This window comes from Alosa sapidissima, chromosome 12, assembly GCF_018492685.1.
Source record: "Alosa sapidissima isolate fAloSap1 chromosome 12, fAloSap1.pri, whole genome shotgun sequence".
Classification (NCBI taxonomy): Eukaryota; Metazoa; Chordata; class Actinopteri; order Clupeiformes; family Clupeidae; genus Alosa; species Alosa sapidissima.
The window spans coordinates 10,389,308-10,406,369 of record NC_055968.1 but is presented as its reverse complement, the minus strand read 5'-3'; the positions used below and the strand labels follow the sequence as shown (position 1 = coordinate 10,406,369).

General features: G+C 46.1%; 1 protein-coding gene across 2 annotated transcripts in view; it reads right to left on the bottom strand.

The window, feature by feature from the left end:
• Positions 1 to 386: 386 nt before the first annotated feature.
• The window catches only part of ttll7 (tubulin tyrosine ligase-like family, member 7), a 62,978-nt gene continuing 46,302 nt past the window's right edge, over positions 387 to 17,062 (bottom strand). The window contains exons 16-22 of one of the 2 annotated variants that reach the window (XM_042057593.1): positions 13,225 to 13,571; positions 11,633 to 11,767; positions 9,811 to 9,891; positions 8,378 to 8,538; positions 6,422 to 6,595; positions 4,530 to 4,557; positions 2,353 to 2,491 (exon numbers count right to left, since the gene is read on the bottom strand). In XM_042057593.1, the coding sequence (XP_041913527.1) occupies positions 4,545 to 4,557; positions 6,422 to 6,595; positions 8,378 to 8,538; positions 9,811 to 9,891; positions 11,633 to 11,767; positions 13,225 to 13,571 (911 nt within the window). In that variant the 3' untranslated portion in view covers positions 2,353 to 2,491; positions 4,530 to 4,544. Of the gene's footprint in view, positions 2,492 to 4,529; positions 4,558 to 6,421; positions 6,596 to 8,377; positions 8,539 to 9,810; positions 9,892 to 11,632; positions 11,768 to 13,224; positions 13,572 to 17,062 lie in introns of both variants that reach the window. The other variant, XM_042057592.1, reaches the window with a different exon arrangement.

The window sequence follows — 17,062 nt, the reverse complement described above, 5'->3', positions numbered from 1 at the left end:
TCCTGTGCCGTGCCAAAAATAACGCGGGGCCGAGCCGAGCAGCGACCACACACAACCAAAGACCCGACGGAATGAGGACATGGGGCCTCTGCAGTGGTGGAGAGTGTGTGTGTGTGTGTGTGTGGGGCCCGTGGAGAGCTTCAAGCTCACGTGTGTGTTTTTTAACACCTGCAGTTCAACGCACGTAGAGCAAAGTGCTCCCGACATCGCCAAAGTCATGCCGCTCCACACTCCACTCCAACAGAGTCACTCATACGAATAAAGACAAAGATATAAAATGTGCTTAGGATTAATAAAATGATCTATAAAAAGAATAAACAGTTGGATAAAAAAACTCAACAAGAAGAATACAAGAAGTCACCAAATATACAAGGAGGAGTCAGGGGGTGTCTTAAGCATTTTATTGCTATGTAAACTTTGAAAAACTCAGTAAGAGAAAAAACTGGCAAAATGAGACTTGGCATGGTGAGATGACACTAAGGAGAGTATGAGATGCTGGAGGGACCAATCCAGTCTTCATCACCATCATCCTTATTAAGGCCCTTTCACACCAAGTCCGAATTTTCGGACAAAATATTGATACGAAATCAAGCAGGTAATTAAATAGTGTTCTTATTAGTCTTTGCACACCAAAGACTGAACGAAATCCGTCCTTGGTGTGGATGTATTTAATGACCTGCGTGATTTTGTGTGGTTAGTTCATCCGAAAATTCGGGACTTGGTGTGGAAGGGCCTTCGGACACAAACAACACTCACGGTCCACGCTGCCTCATTACCGCACGCTGCTAGCCATCAACTCAACGCTGTGAAGAAGTTTGCCCCAGGAAACAAGCTGCATAAATGTGAGGCGTCACCCTCCTGTAAGTATCAGGCCTGATGTGACGTGACAAGGGCTCTTGGCTCTAGTGCCTTAACTTTTAAAAAACGTATTACTTACAAACCAACTTAACACACGACCTACGGTGTGTCTCATTGGCACGATAATGCTGATGTCTCCTCGGATGCTTCCAGTAAGTGGAGGAAAAGTGAACACTGTCTAATGAGACCTCATGGCAAACATTCTAGCCGTTATACTATACTTCAGTTCAATGCCGTGCTTATACTTTCTGAAACGCCATAAAGGGATATTCCCATATTCAAAATATCAGACATAAATACAAAATAGAAACATCAGTGTGACAATGTGTTATCAAAACAAACAAAACAAACAAAAACAAACACAAAGCAAATGCTTTTGTGAACAAAACTAAATTCAAGTAAGCAGACACTCTGCAGTGGAGGAGAAAAAAAAAAACGAAAACACAAAATTCAAGTAAGCAGATCCTCTCTCTGCACTGACACCGGGTAAAAGGGGTTAAGTCTGGCCATGCAGGCAGTAGTGATGCAATCATCTGCAGTGGCTCTTCAAAGACAGCGGGGGTGCATATTCAAAGCAGTTCCCTCCCAAGGTTCATTTGGCTCCTTACAGAATGGCTGCAAAGCATACTACTTTAAACGGCAAAGACAGCTTTGCTCTTCTATTTTTTTTCCTTCGTGACAAAATGACATTTCCAGTTTTGGAGGAAAACCTCCCACTAAACTAGTCCCTGCTCTCTCTAATAATATAAATATAATATAATATAATTAAATTAGAGGTCGATGTATAGTTCTTAAATGTTCTTGGCAAGTAGTGCAATCTAAAATGACAATACCATGAAAGTAATGGTCAGAAGGACACATAAGACAAAAATCAAAAAATCAAACAAATAAAAAAAAACAGCACCTTAAAATTATTTCACACACTGAAATAAAATAAAATGTTTCTTTCTACAGCTTTCCCTCTAAGGAAGTACTTAGTCATACCACTTCACCTACAGATCACTAAAGCATTCACAGAATTATGTTTTGTTTTTTAAATATTTCTTAAATCTCAAAATAAATTAATGCATTATGTTCACATTATGTTGCTTCTTTACAGTATCATGACCTAAAACTGTACAAGCAAGACAGTGAGAGAGACAGATAAAGAGAAGAGAAGAGAAAAGGAAGAGACAGAAGAGAGGAGAAGAAAAGAGAGAGACGCTATCCAGCTGGTGCTATGCATGGCCACTCGAGGGGGGACTTAATAGTCTGAAACTGATGGGTACAGCTCCCCGGTGACTAAGCAAATCTCTCCCATATGCTCCGGTGGCACAGGCTCCTGGCCTGCACAGGGGAGCCCAGAGAGAGAGAGCCGCCTCAGGCAGCTGGGCAGCCTTGGAGACCTGGAGGGCAGACAGGACAGGACAGGACAGGACAGGACGAGAGGATGGAAGGACAGAGGGGCATGGGTAGTGGAGGGGTGGAGGTTGGGTGGGTGACAGGGCAGGGCGGGGCGGGGGCAGGGAGAGGTCAGAACTGGCCCATCCTGGTGGTGAACAGGCTGCGGGAGCGAGGCATCGCCGAGGAGACGCGGCCAAGGCTGGAGGAAGGCCACTTGATTATGAACTGGGACGTGACTGGCACCAGATACCTGCGCAGACGGAGAGAGAGAGAGAGTGAGAGAGGGGGAGAGAGAGAGAGACGGAGTGAGATGGAGACAGAGACAGATTGAGAGAGGAGAAAGAGATACAGAGAGAGAAAGAGAGAGACAGAGAGAGACAGAGCGGGCATGGGGAGAAGGATTGGATAGGGCACAGAAGTGGTGACCGGCGTCAGAAAGGCACAGGCTGAAGGCTGAATAATCAGATCAGGTCACATTAACGCATGCTTCACAATCTGTCACAGCGCCTAGCACAGCTAATGCAGTATCAGGCTTCTCACTGGCGTGAGGACTCAAGCGGCAGCTTTAATGATGATCGATGGGCCCAGTGTCAAAGAGTCGCAAAGGCTTTGCAGGGGCAGATACTCGAGTCTGTTAAGTGTCCACAGTGTTTACCTGTATTTGTTTCAGAGGAACAGACTGTTCAGAAAGTGGATGCTAGATAAGATCATTACAGCCTGGAATAAGACATAAAGGTTAACTGGCTGACATGGATTGACCCACATAGGATTAACAGTCTTAATGCACCAGTGTGATGCTCCACACCTCCTGTGAGACCATGTGAAATCACATGTCAACTATTCCTTGGCAGTAAAAATGGCACATACTATTTTTAAGGGCCTCGAACAAAAGTTGCGTTTTTGGCATAACTTAACAGTTTGGCAGGCCAAATTAAATCCGTGACTCAGACAGCTTATTGTAAAATAATTCCTTTTTTTTTTTTTTTAACCCATGTGATAGGCGTGCCTTGTAAAACACTGCCAGGACAAATTAGCAAATCTGCTTCTTTAAGTGCACCAAAAAAAGCCTGTGCCGGCGAGAGCATCAGCTGCAACAGAGTCCGCCCTGGGGGAATTGAAAAGATTTAAATTAACTTCATTTAGTTCAAGAAGAGTGTCCTTGAAACTGTTCAAGTGCACCACTTACACTTGTTAGACGTATTCATGAGACCGCGGGCTAACTGCTTACGGATCAACTGGTTCGCGCCCACAGGAGAGCCGCACTGTTATTGCAGGCTCCTATCTCGAGACCGCTTTGAACACTTCACAGTGAGACACTAATGATTCATCCGCATTGGAATAGGAGGCAAATTAATCTTCACATTGTTTATCATCGGACAGCCACCGCCGTCCTGTGTTTAAGAGCGTACCCCAGCCCATAACTACTTTGTGATTTTCTGAAACAAGAGAGCTCTGGGAACAGAGTTTTTTAGTCAGTCAGGCAGACACATTAATGTTGGCAGTAATAATTAGTGAGTGAGTGATAATGAGAGAGAGTAGAAAGAGTAAAGTCAGCTGTGCACTTCGTTAGAATGAAGAGTCTGAGGGCGGAGAGTTAGAACTCCAGTTGCTAAAAATCTACATTCCTTGTCAAAATTATTTTATATGATTTAAATATATCTGGAAAGGTAATTGTGATGAGGAGGCGGAGGTCCATTGCTTTACTCCTACATTTACACCACAGGAACAATCTCAGCAGCCCAGGAACCAACTTTTTGAGTATAGACTATTTAGGTGCCAGGAACCTAGTTCCAGTACCTTTTTTAGTTCATAATACACACAGAGCAGGTGCTTTTCTGTGGGCCAGAATTTTTTTTTTAAGTCTGTACAGCAAAATGATGATATAATGTAAGTGATTTATACTGTATGGTGCTTTTGGGACTGACGTAATGTACGTCTAGTTCCCAACAGTGATAAGTGCTAGGAGTGCTAATCCTAACATTTCAATCATATCATGTCAATCATATCATCGCATCTGTGATAAATCATATTATCACATCAATGATAATGAGTGTTTTCTCAACTGCACTGTTAATTTGCCAAGGAAACATACAACATTTTGTTTCTTTGCTGGTTTTCTTGTTAGTCACCATTTTATCTAAATATGATAATCTTTTCAATCTTGCTGACGGTGATAGCAGAAGACTGTTAAATGCTGTTATCCACCAAATCAAGTGTCAGTGTGTCAGTAAGAGTCAGTACTGATAAGATGTATTAATAACGTTGTTATTAATAAAACTATTACTTACATAGTTTGGACTGTTTCAAACTTGAAAACTAAAAAGAAAAAGAAAAAATATATTCTAAATATGCATAAATATTCACATTTTCTCCCAATGAGGGTAGGAGAGATGAGTGTTTTTCCTGACTGCTGTGGTCATTTCATAGAGTGCTGGGATGGGCCTAAAGCCTGTGTGCCGGCGGAGAGGAAGGAGGTGTGGGGGGGCACAGGCACCCCCATAAGAGGCACTTGAGGGAGCTCCACTGATTGCTCTTTGCCGTCCCTCTCTAGTGGGTATGAGAGTTGTGCTTGGTGAGTGTTTGGGGGTTGACAGGGTTGGGTCAGGAAACTGGTTATACACAGCAAAGTGTGTTTTGTGTGTGTGTGTGTGTGTGTGTGTGTGTGTGTGTGCGTGTGGTGTGTTCTGTGTGGTGTATGCTGTGCGCTGTGTGTGTGTGTGTGTGTGTGTGTGTGTGTGTGTGTGTGTGTGTGTGTGTGTGTGTGTGCTGTGCGTGGTGTGTGCTGTGTGGTGTATGCTGTGTGCTGTGTTTGTGTGTGTGTGTGTGTGTGTGTGTGTGTGTGTGTGTGTGTGTGTGTGTGTGTGTGTGCGTGGTGTGTGCTGTATGCTGTGTGCTGTGTATGTGTGTGTGTGCTGTGTGTGTGTGTGTGTGTTGTGTGTGTGTGTGTGTGTTGGAGGGGGATTAGTGGTGGTAATGAGGAAATACACATGCTGCTGCTCTCAGGGTAATGAGGAAATACACATGCTGCTGCTCTCAGGGTAATGAGGAAATACACATGCTGCTGCTCTCAGGGTAATGAGGAAATACATATGCTGCTGCCTGGGCGACGACCAGAAACACACAGAGCTGTTGGAGACATGAAGCAGGCCAGCGTTCTACTTTAGTCTCAGACGCATACCGACAGGAAGGAGAGAGAGAGAGGGAGAGAGAGAGAGAGAGGAAGTCTACAGGATACTGTTCGCTCATGTGATTTTAAGTGATATTATTTTAAGATATTAAAGTCTTGCTATATGTAATAGTGATGACAAATGTGAATGATAACAAAAAAGACTTTGGTCTTGGAGATTGGTTTAACACTACACTGGAGTAACAAAACGATGCGTCTTTAGCATATCAAAATGTATACATAATTTATATCAACAGCTTTTAAAAGAGCCTTTTTTGAGAATGTAATACAGTAAGTGCTGCTGTGACACATTCCTGATGAAGGCCACACTAGGCCGCACAACAGAACGGACGCCAGGAAATGGATCTTTTTCTTACATGGAAAAAAAACTCATTGCCTTTGCAAAAGATCAGGAAATACTTCAGAAAGAAACCTAGTCAAGCATAACTGGTTGGGAAGAAAATCTGTAGGCCCCCTTAGTGGACACACAATAGCCATGAAGAGCGCTAATCTGTACACAGTCCATGGATATAATTCATGCTAAACACACCTGAGTGCCAACTATATTAAGGTCACTTATTCAGCGGCTCATCTGTTTCTATAATTAAATTAGCTCAGTCTCAGGAGGCCTACTAACCTGAAAGCAAGTTTGAGGGTCATTACTTAGCCACATGCTTTTGAAATAATAAAAAAGAAGAAGGCTGCAGAGCGCTACATCCTGATCCGTGTCTGCTGTACAGGCTCCACCCGTCTGGCACAGAAAAGGGCTCAGGCCAGAGAGAGAGAGAGAGAGAGAGAGAGAGAGAGTGTACAAGACACAGAGGACATAGAGCAAGAAAGGGACAGAGAGAGGACAGATACAGGGAAATGAAGAGAGGGTGATAGAGAGAGGTAGAGAGAGAAAAGTGGGAGCAAGAGAGAGAAACAGAGAGAAGAGAGGCACAGAGAGAGAGAGAGAGATGGAGTATAAAGCGAGAGGTAAAGAGGCCGGCGTGGGCGGGCAGGCGGTCTCACCTGGTGTCCTCCCACTCGGAGCTCAGTCCGCTGATGGTGCCCCGGGAGTCCTGCACAAACTTGTAGACCACCAGCAGACAGTCCCGACACAGCTGGACCACCCTCTGGCAGCAGCGCAGCTCCTGCGCGGTCACCACCTCGCTGCTGCGGTTGAAGATGCCCTCCCATGATGACCTGCCCACCAGACACCACACACCGTCAGAGAGAGCGGGAGAGCGTTACAAAAGACTTAACGATGACAAATTAGCCGTCTAACACACCTCTCCTGCATGGTCTGGGGCCAGTTGTTAACGTATTTAATGTATATCTGCCTCATTAAACGTCTCACTTGCGTGTCTTTTTTATTCTTTTGGGTTGAAAAGACGAATATATGGACAATGTACAAACGCAAGAAAGACAAAAAGTTTCTAAAAGTCTCCAAATTCTCTATAATGGCTGGGCGTGGTTGTTTGATTGGTTGGAGATGAAACGCAGCAAGGCCCAGGTGATCTGAGGTGTGTGCGGCTCCCTCCCTCCGTTCGACCAAGGGCCTCCTGGGATACGGTCGTACGTTTTGGCGCCTCACGGGCCACCTCCTTTGCGGCGCGTCGGCTGATTAGAGACGGCCGGCGCAGTGGGCGGGGTGGGCAAACAGGGACCGACTCGCATCAAGGCAACGGCTCATTGGACAGTGCGGCCGCCTAGGTAAACATGACCACCTGTCAATTAGGAGCATCTGCCCAGGAGCCTGCTATGTGCAAAGAGCCGTAGGGAACCCCGTCTGCTCGTCAGGGACGCCGTGCCGCGCTCCCGACACAAAGGCGATGAAGATATGGCAGACAAGAAAAAAAAAGGTCAACTCTTTATCGGCAGTGAAATGAAAAGGCGGCACAGCTGGCAGTGTTTAATGATGTGATTGCACTTTATATCCACGAGCCAGCAAGCGCACGCTTCGTTACGGAGACGTAAAAGTTGAGTTGAAACGACTTTTTTTTTTTACACATGCAAAAAACGCCGCCAGACTAGAAAGGATTTGATCCCAAGCGACGTGATTTCCACAGAGAGCACACATACAGCTTCTCTTAACTGGCGTGCGCTATAAACATAAGGTGCAGCTTTCATTTTTTAAAACGGCCCAAAAAGCTTTACAAGCAGCTGTTGAGCTGACAGTTATTGTCCCACGTACGGCAGCAGATGTGCGAGTTTGCAGGTTCACTCCATTCATTTAACTACAGGCAGCCATCTTCTCCCATTTTTGCTAAAGATTCGTTTTCACAGTGGTTGCTATATATTTAAAGTACAGAATGTTAAATATCAAAATGATGAACTTCTGTTCACAACGGCTATTTGATCAGGTGGGGTTGAAACATTTAAACAACATTAAATATTATGATGTCAAAATTCCTTCTATCATTGCAGTTTAACCAAGGGTAACATTTTAACTACATTAAATACGATGCTGTTGAACTTATCAATGTACACATTTATGTGATGTAAAATTTGAAAACCGTATGAAAGCATGGACTGGGAGATATTCCCACTGGCCGAGCAAAGATTTCAGATGTGGGCTGACCGTGCTGAAAGACCTGAGCGTTTGCAGGTGGGGCCGTATGAAAGCACAGGGAGTGAGGAGAGCTTTTGGTGCTGTATTGAGTGCTGGTGAGCGGGACTCACACACTCCAAGTTGGAGAAGCAGGTCTGTCTAAAATCAAAATCAGAGTGAATGTGTTTTGTGTGTGAGTGTGTGTGTGTGAGTGTGTGTGTCTGTGTGTGAGTGTGTGTCTGTGTGTGAGTGTATGTGTGTGTGTGTGTGTGTGTGTGTGTGTGTGTGTATGTATGTGTGTTTGCGTGAGTGTGTGTGAGTGTGTGTGTGTGCGCATGTGTATATGTGTGTGTGTGTGTGTGTGTGTGTGTGTGTGTGTGTGAGTGTGTATATGTATGTGTGTGTGGGTGTGTGTGTGTGACCTGCTCACTCACCCCGAGTTGGAGAAGCAGTTCCAGAGGCCCTGTCCGTGGCTCCAGAGCAGCCGGTTAAAGACACGGTTGAAAAGGCGGTACAAATGTAAACTGTCCACGTCAGGCTCTCTCCACACCCGCTGCAGCACCGAACGCACGTTGGTGCGAACAATGTCCAGAACCTTTACATCAGATCATGTACACACACACACACCCACAACCACATACAACCGCACGCACACGCACACACACACACACACACACACACACACACACACACACACACACACACACACACGCACACACACACACACACACACACACACACACACACACACACACGCGCACACATGCACAAACGCACACATGTGTGCACACACACACACGCACTCGCACACACACACAAACACACACACACACAGAGCAAAGAGAAACAAATGCAAGAAGTTCAGAGGCACGCAGTCAGCAAGAGAGCAAGAACAAGAGAGGGTTAGTATTTTTAACTTTCTCAACTTTCTTTAAAAAGTTCTTTCTTGTTTTGTCGATGCACACTGTTCCATGACTAATAGAGCGGCACCTCATGCCACACATGATAAAGAAGTCTGAGGGTGGCATTTGCATAGAGACAACATACAGTAGTACATCTGAGCAGCAAACATCTCTGAGCAGCAAAGAAATATGGCACATTTTATGTCCGATAAACAGCTCGTCCTGACATGGATATCTCTGCCCCTCTCTCCTCTCCTCTCCTCTCCTCGTCTCTCTCGGCGCTTTGTTATGCTTCTCCTGGCTGACTCCTGTTGTCCCTCTTCTGTGACAGTCTGCAGATATGCCCGATAATTTACTGTTCTTGAGTGAGTGCAGGTGAATTTATTTTCAAGCTTATTTAGCCGGCTCCATTAGAGAGGGTCCCGGAGGGGCTCCTGCCTGGGCTTCGGCCCCTCCTCCTCATCCTCCTCCTACATATCAGCTGTTCATTATTCCGCACCTGCTTGTGGACCTCCTTCCCTTCCACCTGACTTGCACACTTCTGCTGGGCCTGTACTACATCTGTAATTTGGACGGCCACCAAAATAACTGTTTAGCGTCAGTGGCTATTTTTCGTTTTCCGTCGCGCTGCTTCGGGAAAAGCTTAGCCCAACTTTCAGTTGGGTGGGGTAAAGAGGAGTTTAACTGTTTTCTCGTCCTTCAGGCATGCTAGCTGAATATATCTGGATTTGAATAACAACATATGCAAATACTAAATGCTAACATTGTTTCTAATCACTCTAATCTAACTCACTTAAGATTGATGCATCCAGTGGGTAACCTTTAGCATTTAGATATTTGAATATTACATTAACAATTCCCTGAACTCTTTAACTAATCAGTCTTCAGTTCTGGAATTCATTGTTCATCTACCAATGTGTGTTGTGGGTTTATCTTTCATTAAAGGACTAGAATGAAAAGCTCACCTTTCTCTGTTTGGTGGAGTCCAATTTCACCAACCAATAAGAGGCCACTTTTGGTTTATGATACTTCCAGTTGTCTAGAATCTGGGGACAAAAACAGCAACTTAAACAAAGGCTAAAAACACACAATATTACAAACAGTAGAGCTATTTATGCGTATGTGCATATTACAGGGAGGATACACCAGGCACTTAAGTGTTCCATTTGCGTTGCGTCTGCTGCAACAATTAGCTTCCACTATGATCAGTGAAACTGGCTACACCAGATGTTATAGCGGCGCGTAAGTTCGGAAAAAATAGACCAGTCTTCTAAAACGATTTTTGCGTGCTGTGAACTGAGTGTCCGGTGTAGCCTCCCGGTTAAAACTATAAACAGTTGCCGGTTTTTCAGTGCATATTCTGAAACTTGATCTATTTAGTCTATAGGTTAGTCTATAGGTTATATTAGGACAGTACCAGTATGTTGTCAACATTTTGAAATTGCAAAATGTCTTACACATTTTCAATGAAATTAATAGAATTTTAGTCTAAAAAGAAAAAATCTGACCAGCCAACAAAAAGCAGCAAGGTCATAGTTTCTACTTCAAACAGACTGAGGCAGTGAAGATTTCTGAAGGCAGAACCCACAACCAATTTACTTTCTATATTCTGACTGCAGATCTTCCTAAACTGTGCGCAATAGCTTTGCTGCAACTTTGGCTAAATAATGACACACTGTCCAAATGTTGGGGCTTTCCAGCTTTTAATGCTGAGAGGGTACATGCACATAATAGACACAAAAATCTTTATCTCTACTGAATAGAGCTCAATAGAGCGCCGAGTGAGACAATGTTCTAGAGTGTCGAATCCCTTCAGGGGCTAAGAGCTGTTGCTAGCTCTGGAGCTCAGAGATATTATTGCGCTGACGAGCTCTCATTCTTGAGGAGTTCATTCTTCAACAGGCCTTGGACTGCACAAAAGCACTGAACAGAGAGAAAGTGGTTCCCTTAAGTTTTTTTTCTTCAGGTCTACCTATCAACTCTTTCTCTGCTCTTCTGGTCAATCACATGTCAGCAGACACTAGGCTGCTTCAAGGTCAACTCAAACATTACTTTTTCCCAAAATGCTGTGATGATACTACACAGCTTCAGCATTACCGTGTATTTATTTCCCCATTTGATTTGTCCTGTGAGATCTTGGTTTCCAACTTAATTTCTTTCATATATTTAAGTGACAAAAGCAGAGCACAGCCGTGCTGTGAAGATGTTCCAGCTAGCGATAGTGACTGCGTGCCAAATTCCTTGCGTGGCCAACACAAAGCGCGAGTGAGACAAGGTGTTTTGGAACAGGTGCTGATGTTCAGCTACAGTATGCATTCCACCAGACAACTAATGATCATCATTAGAAGACCAGGTGGTAAATAATTGTCTCTTGTGATCTGAGTGACACAAAAACAATACCGTGGAAAAAAAGGAGGGGAAAAAAGATTATGATGACAAAAAAAAAAGAAAGAAAACAGACACGCAAATGATTTTGGCAAGAAAAGGCCTACTGGGTTCAGTAGAATTAAGCTTGTGTGTGTGTGTGTACGTTTGTGTGTGTGTGTGTGTGTGTGTGTGTGTGTGCGTCTGCGTCTGTGTGAGCATGTATGTGTGTGTGTGTGTGTGTGTGTGTGTGTGTGTGTGTGTGTGTGTGTGTGTGTGTGCGTCTGTGTGACTGTGTGAGCATGTATATGTGTGTGTGTGGAGTGGGAGATGCGGAGGCCGATCCTTGGCTCTGCCAGCAGCGAGACCGCGTGCGGCGGTGGCGGTAGCGGCGGCCACCAGAGACCGGCGTTGGACACTCACTTCATCCAGCAGCAACTCGGCGTCCTCCTCGTTCTTGCCGGGGAAGCGGATGCGCATCTCATTGAGCGCGGCCAGCGTGTGCCGTGTCAGCTCCGCCTCCTGCTCCTTCGTCTTCAGGTTCAGCAGGGACTCGCCCTGCAACACAGACACAACACAGTGGCAAAACCCCACTACCAGAAATACACACACACACACCCACCCCCGTTACCCTGCAGAAATGAAGATGAATTAGGGAGTAGATCGCGGCCCCTGCTTTCCTCGCTCATCATCAGTTTTCGCCACCCCCCATCCCCTCCCCGCAGCTCCCCTCGGCAACCACAACCCCCCACCATCCCACCGCCCCCCCCCGCCCCCCGACTCGCCTCGGCTTGGCTGCAGAGCTCAGCAAGACAACAATGTGGTCACAATTAGGCGCCTGCTCCCCGGCTGCCCGCTCCTCTGGGGGCAGCTATCGCTCACTGCCGGCCCGCCACACGCCGCACCCCATTGCTGCCACTACCGCCACTATGGCCTGGACCACAGAGCCTGCGCTCTCTCTCTCTCTCTCTCTCTCTCTCTCTTTCTCAGTCTTTCTCTCTTCCTTTTTTTCTCTTCCCCCCTCTCTCTCTCATCCTTTCTCCCTCTCTGTCTCTTCCTCATTCTCTTTCTCTGTCTGTCTTCCACATTTTCTATTTCTTTTCCTCTTTCCCTCTCTCTCATTCTCTCTCTCTCTCATTCTCTCTCTGCTTTTATCTGGGGGAGCTAGATTATACCGGATAATGTTACACTGAGTATGTGACAATATGGATTTACAGCTCAACTTCAACTATGGGAGGAGAGGAGGCTCTCGAAAAAGTTCAAATGTCTGTCTCCGCACAGTGCAGTAAGTGCAGTGGGGCTTGATACGTAAAAATGTGCTACGCATAAGGATCATCATCATTGATCCTCATTGATCCTCATTGAATGCACTGAATAAACTGGGAACTCAAAAGAAAGTCTGGCAATTCCGTGAAAGAGGCCCGTCTGTTAACTTCACTTAGTTTTATATAACTTCGCTTTGGGTCTTTAGAATTAAAATGCACGTTGCACTTACATTTTAATTTAGATTATCTGCATTTACATAGATTGAGCAGATGGTTTTATCCAAAGCCAAGAACGGTGCTGCCCAGGCATACATATATTATCAGTCTATGGGTTTGATCCCTGAGCATTGTGAATCCCTTTGGTCGCTTTGGATAAAAGGATCTGCAAATCCCCCCCCTTTTATTAAGCCCATGACTCTACCAGTTGAGTAACAGAAACACTAAACAACGTTTTAAATTAAAAAAAAAAAACATTTGTCTGCGTGTACGTGTACGTGTTAGTGTGTGTGCGTGTGTGTGTGTGTGTGTGTGTGTGTGTGTGTGTGTGTGTGTGTGGCTCACCTTGTAGACATAAAGGTACTCTCTAAGGAAGACGGCCTGCTGGGTGGGGTTAAGCTGGTGTATGCTGGTGTATGCTGGTGTATGATTGTGCATGTGTGTGCGTGTGTGCGTGTGTGTGTGTGTGTGTGTGTGTGTGTGTGTGTGTGTGTGTGTGTGTGTGTGTGTGTGTACGTGTACGTGTGTACGTACGGAGCTTGCCATGTGGGCGTGGATGGTGCCCAGGCTGCTGCTGTGTGGCACCCTGTGGGCAGAGCCGCTGCGGCTGAGCGAGTGGGAGCGGGACGCCGTGCTGGGCCGCCCGGTGGTCGAGGACCACGACGCTGACGCTGACATTGAGGAGGCGGCACCAGCCGAGGAGGAGGAAGAGGGCGTCCTGCCGGCAAGTCCTCCTCGCTGCTCGTTGGTGGGCGACTGGGCGGCCAGTGAGGAGATGGAACGCGGGCAGGACACCGAGCGGCGGATTGGCCCCGACAGGGTGGGAGACGCCGCCGCGCGGATACGCACGGTCTTCAACGGAGGCTTCCCCTGGACACGGCCTGCAGGGGAGAGGAGGGAGAGAGAGAGGGAGGGGGAGGGAGAAAGAGAGGGAGAGGAAAAGGGAGAGGGGGATGGACAGAGGGAGAGGAAGAGGTACAGAGGGAAAGAGAGAGGGAGAGGCAGTGAGAACTGATAAAAATGGTGACCCAAATAATTGCTCTCGCAGATGAAAGAAATGCAGCTCTCAAATACCCAACTCTGTGTGCTGTGGCTGCTGGGGCAAGGGGACAGAGTGAGGAGAGTGGGGGGGGGGGGGCAGTTGGATTTGCCTGCTGAAAGACTGAATGAATGAGGAGTGGGAGGGAAAAAAAGAGAAAAAGCTCTCAGAAAGGCCTTTCATTAATTAGAGAACCATGTGCTAGTGTGACTGCCCTGGCTGCTCTCTTTCTCTCTCTCTCTCTCTCTCTCTCCTACCATCCATCTATCTCCCTCCTGCCCTGTCTCCCTCCCTCTCTCCCTCAATCTCTCACTCTCTCTCCTGCTACTGCCCTGCCACTCTCTCTCTCCCTCTCTCTCCATCCATCCATTTCTCTCCCTCTTGCCTTTCTCTCTGTCCCTCTCTCTCCTCTCTCCATCCCACCCTGCCTTCTCTCTATCCCTCTCTCTATCCCTCTCTCTCCCCCTCCCTCCCTCCCTCTCTGTCTCTCTCTCCCTCTCTCTCCTCGGCTGAGATTAGATGGTCCGGCTCCTCACCCTGCTCTCCTCTCCTCTCTGCCATCCCCACCCCGACACGCCTGATGTTGAACGACCTCCAGCTTGAGCGGCGGCCAGCACAAGCACGAGAGCCACTGTGTGTGTGTGTGTGTGTGTGTGTGTGTGTGTGTGTGTGTGTGTGTGAGCGACTGTGTGAGCGAGAGCGACTGTGAGCGAGTGTGAGCGAGTGTGCGGCTTCTGCTCCGGCACCGGCAGCAGCCCCACGGCCCAGCCTTGAGGGACAGTAGTTGCCAAATCGAGCGCATTATAAGGGCTTAGCTTAGTCCGCCCCCAGATGGGCTCGGGGAGCAGAGTCACAGCAGCGTGGGCTCACAAACAGCAGCCAAATCACTGCTTTGTCCTTCACTCCCAGCTCAGAGCTGGTGGCACAGCGCTGAGCTCTCGCTAGACTCGCGTGACTGTCCGAGCACAAAATCACTCGGTGCAATATGACACACAAGCATGTTTGATTTGGACTCCCATTGTAATGGCTGTCCTTGGGTAGCATTTAATACTTAATTGATTAATCCACTCTAATGTGTAATTTCACGACAATGTCGCAAGATGTGCTAGCTCTTAAGGTAAGACTTAACGTTACAGGGTTGATTTTACTTAAGAACAGGAATTTATTTCAGAAGATCATAGTATTGTACAATAAAATATTATTATACAACATACACACTGCAAAAATGGCCCTCCAAAAGTAAGATTATTTATTGCAAATCTAAGCATACTGCCAGTGCGTTGAGCATACTGCCAGTGCGTTGAGCAAATCTAAGCATACTGCAAGTGCGTTGAGCACATCTAAGCATACTGCCAGTGCGTTGAGTAAATTTTTGATAAGACATCTTTGTTAGGTGAGTCTCTTTATACTAAAAACAATAACAACTACATATTTGATCTTAATGTAAGATTAATAACACTTGGTTACACCCCTGTGAAAAATCCAAATTGTATCACCTTACAGCAACTGCATTACTTCTTTGCTTTGAACTTTAAAATAATATCATACATTTACTACTTAAAAAAATGCAGGTCCCACAGTTGGAAGGCAACTCAATACACCTTCTATTACTGATAGGGCTGGGACAGTATGGATTTTTTTCTTACCGCGATATATCGCTTTTGTGTAAATCGAGTTTAAATGGAGAGAATAGAAAAGTGTTACGATTATGCCAGTTCTCCCCTCCTCTCAAATGGAATGTTGGAACATTGCGCTCCCCAACACACACGTGAAAGGTCGGGTTTTGTTTAGAAAACCTTAAATCCATGTCATAAGATGGTTCCTCACATTACACATCACGACATTACACACTAAGTCCACACATAGGCTACATACGTTATGCAGGCCCATGTTTGACGGATGTTTTCTTTTTTTTCTTGCGGTGATGACAGTGACGAGCTCAGACCCGCGGTAGGCGTTACGTGACCGCGGCGTTGCCCTAATTACTGATATCCAAATCTTTTACTTTGTTTTGATGACAGACTCAATCCTCCTCAGCATGGAGGATACCCGTATTGCCCACATTTCTGGAGAAGCTCTGCTGATCTTTATAGACTAAGCTTTTCAACTGAAGGGGTTGTGTTGCTCTATCTCTCTCTTTAACATACCCTTAATAAAAGGTGTTCCACTGGATTCAAGTCAGATGACATACTTGGCCAGGTCACAGTTTTTACTTGTTTTCTTGGTTAGAAAAGTGTGTGTGTGTGTGTGTGTGTGTGTGTGTGTGTGCGTGCGTGTGCGTGCATGTGTGCTTGCGTTTGTGCTTTGGATCATTATCATGCTGGAATATTTCTTTTCTGCCAAACTTCTGGATACTATCATCTCGTCTGTCAGCACTTAGGGAAATACACAAGCGTCCATGGTGCCATCTATACATGCCATTTACATTTACATGTATTCATTTGGCAGACACTTTTAGCCAGAGTGACTTACAGCAATAGAATAACATTTAAGCTACAGAGTTACAGCTACAACAATATAATATAGAGACATTTAAGCTACAGTGCAGAGGAGACCTTAGCTAGGATTTACCACTGCATCTGTCAACAGTAGTACTACAGGACATGAGTGCCTACATTTTAAGTACTAGTCAAAGTATGGTAGGCTGAGAAGTGGTGAAAGAGCAGGATGAGGAGAGGAAGAGCATATCAGATGAGTGAGGTTGTCATAAGCGCTGGGAGAAGAGCTATTTTATGTCCACTCAGGAAGCCACATGCCATCACTCTCCCTCCTCCGTCAGAGCTACACTGTTGGAACTATGAGCTCCCTGGTGCAGTCCTGGTCAGGGTCATGCCAAACCTCATCTGCATTTACATGTTTTGGTTTAGCAGACACTTTTATCCAAAGCGACTTACAAATGTCAATTATATTACAAGGGCCATTGTCCTCGGAGCAACTCAGGGTTAAGTGCCTTGGTCAAGGACACAACGGTGGAAGCCGGGAATTGAACCCTCAACTTTTCAGGCTACTGCGTACTCGCCCAGCTCCTGCGCTGCTACGCCACCACGGCTACCACTGCCCCCATAGTTACCTTGGTCTCATCTTTGGCACCAGAGAATGTTTGTGCTTCCAATGTTCACAAGGCTTGTTCTTATCATGTTCTTTAGCAAAGTTTTATTTTGAGGTTTTGTGCTTAAGAGTGTGGTTGGGCGGTGACTCAGGAGGTAGAGGAGTCGAATGGCAACTGCCTGCTGCTGACTAATGACCATGTCAAAGTGTCCTGAGCAAGACACTTAACCCCAAACTGCCCCTGATGTGCATGTTGGCGCCTTGCATGGCAGCCTCAGACATCAT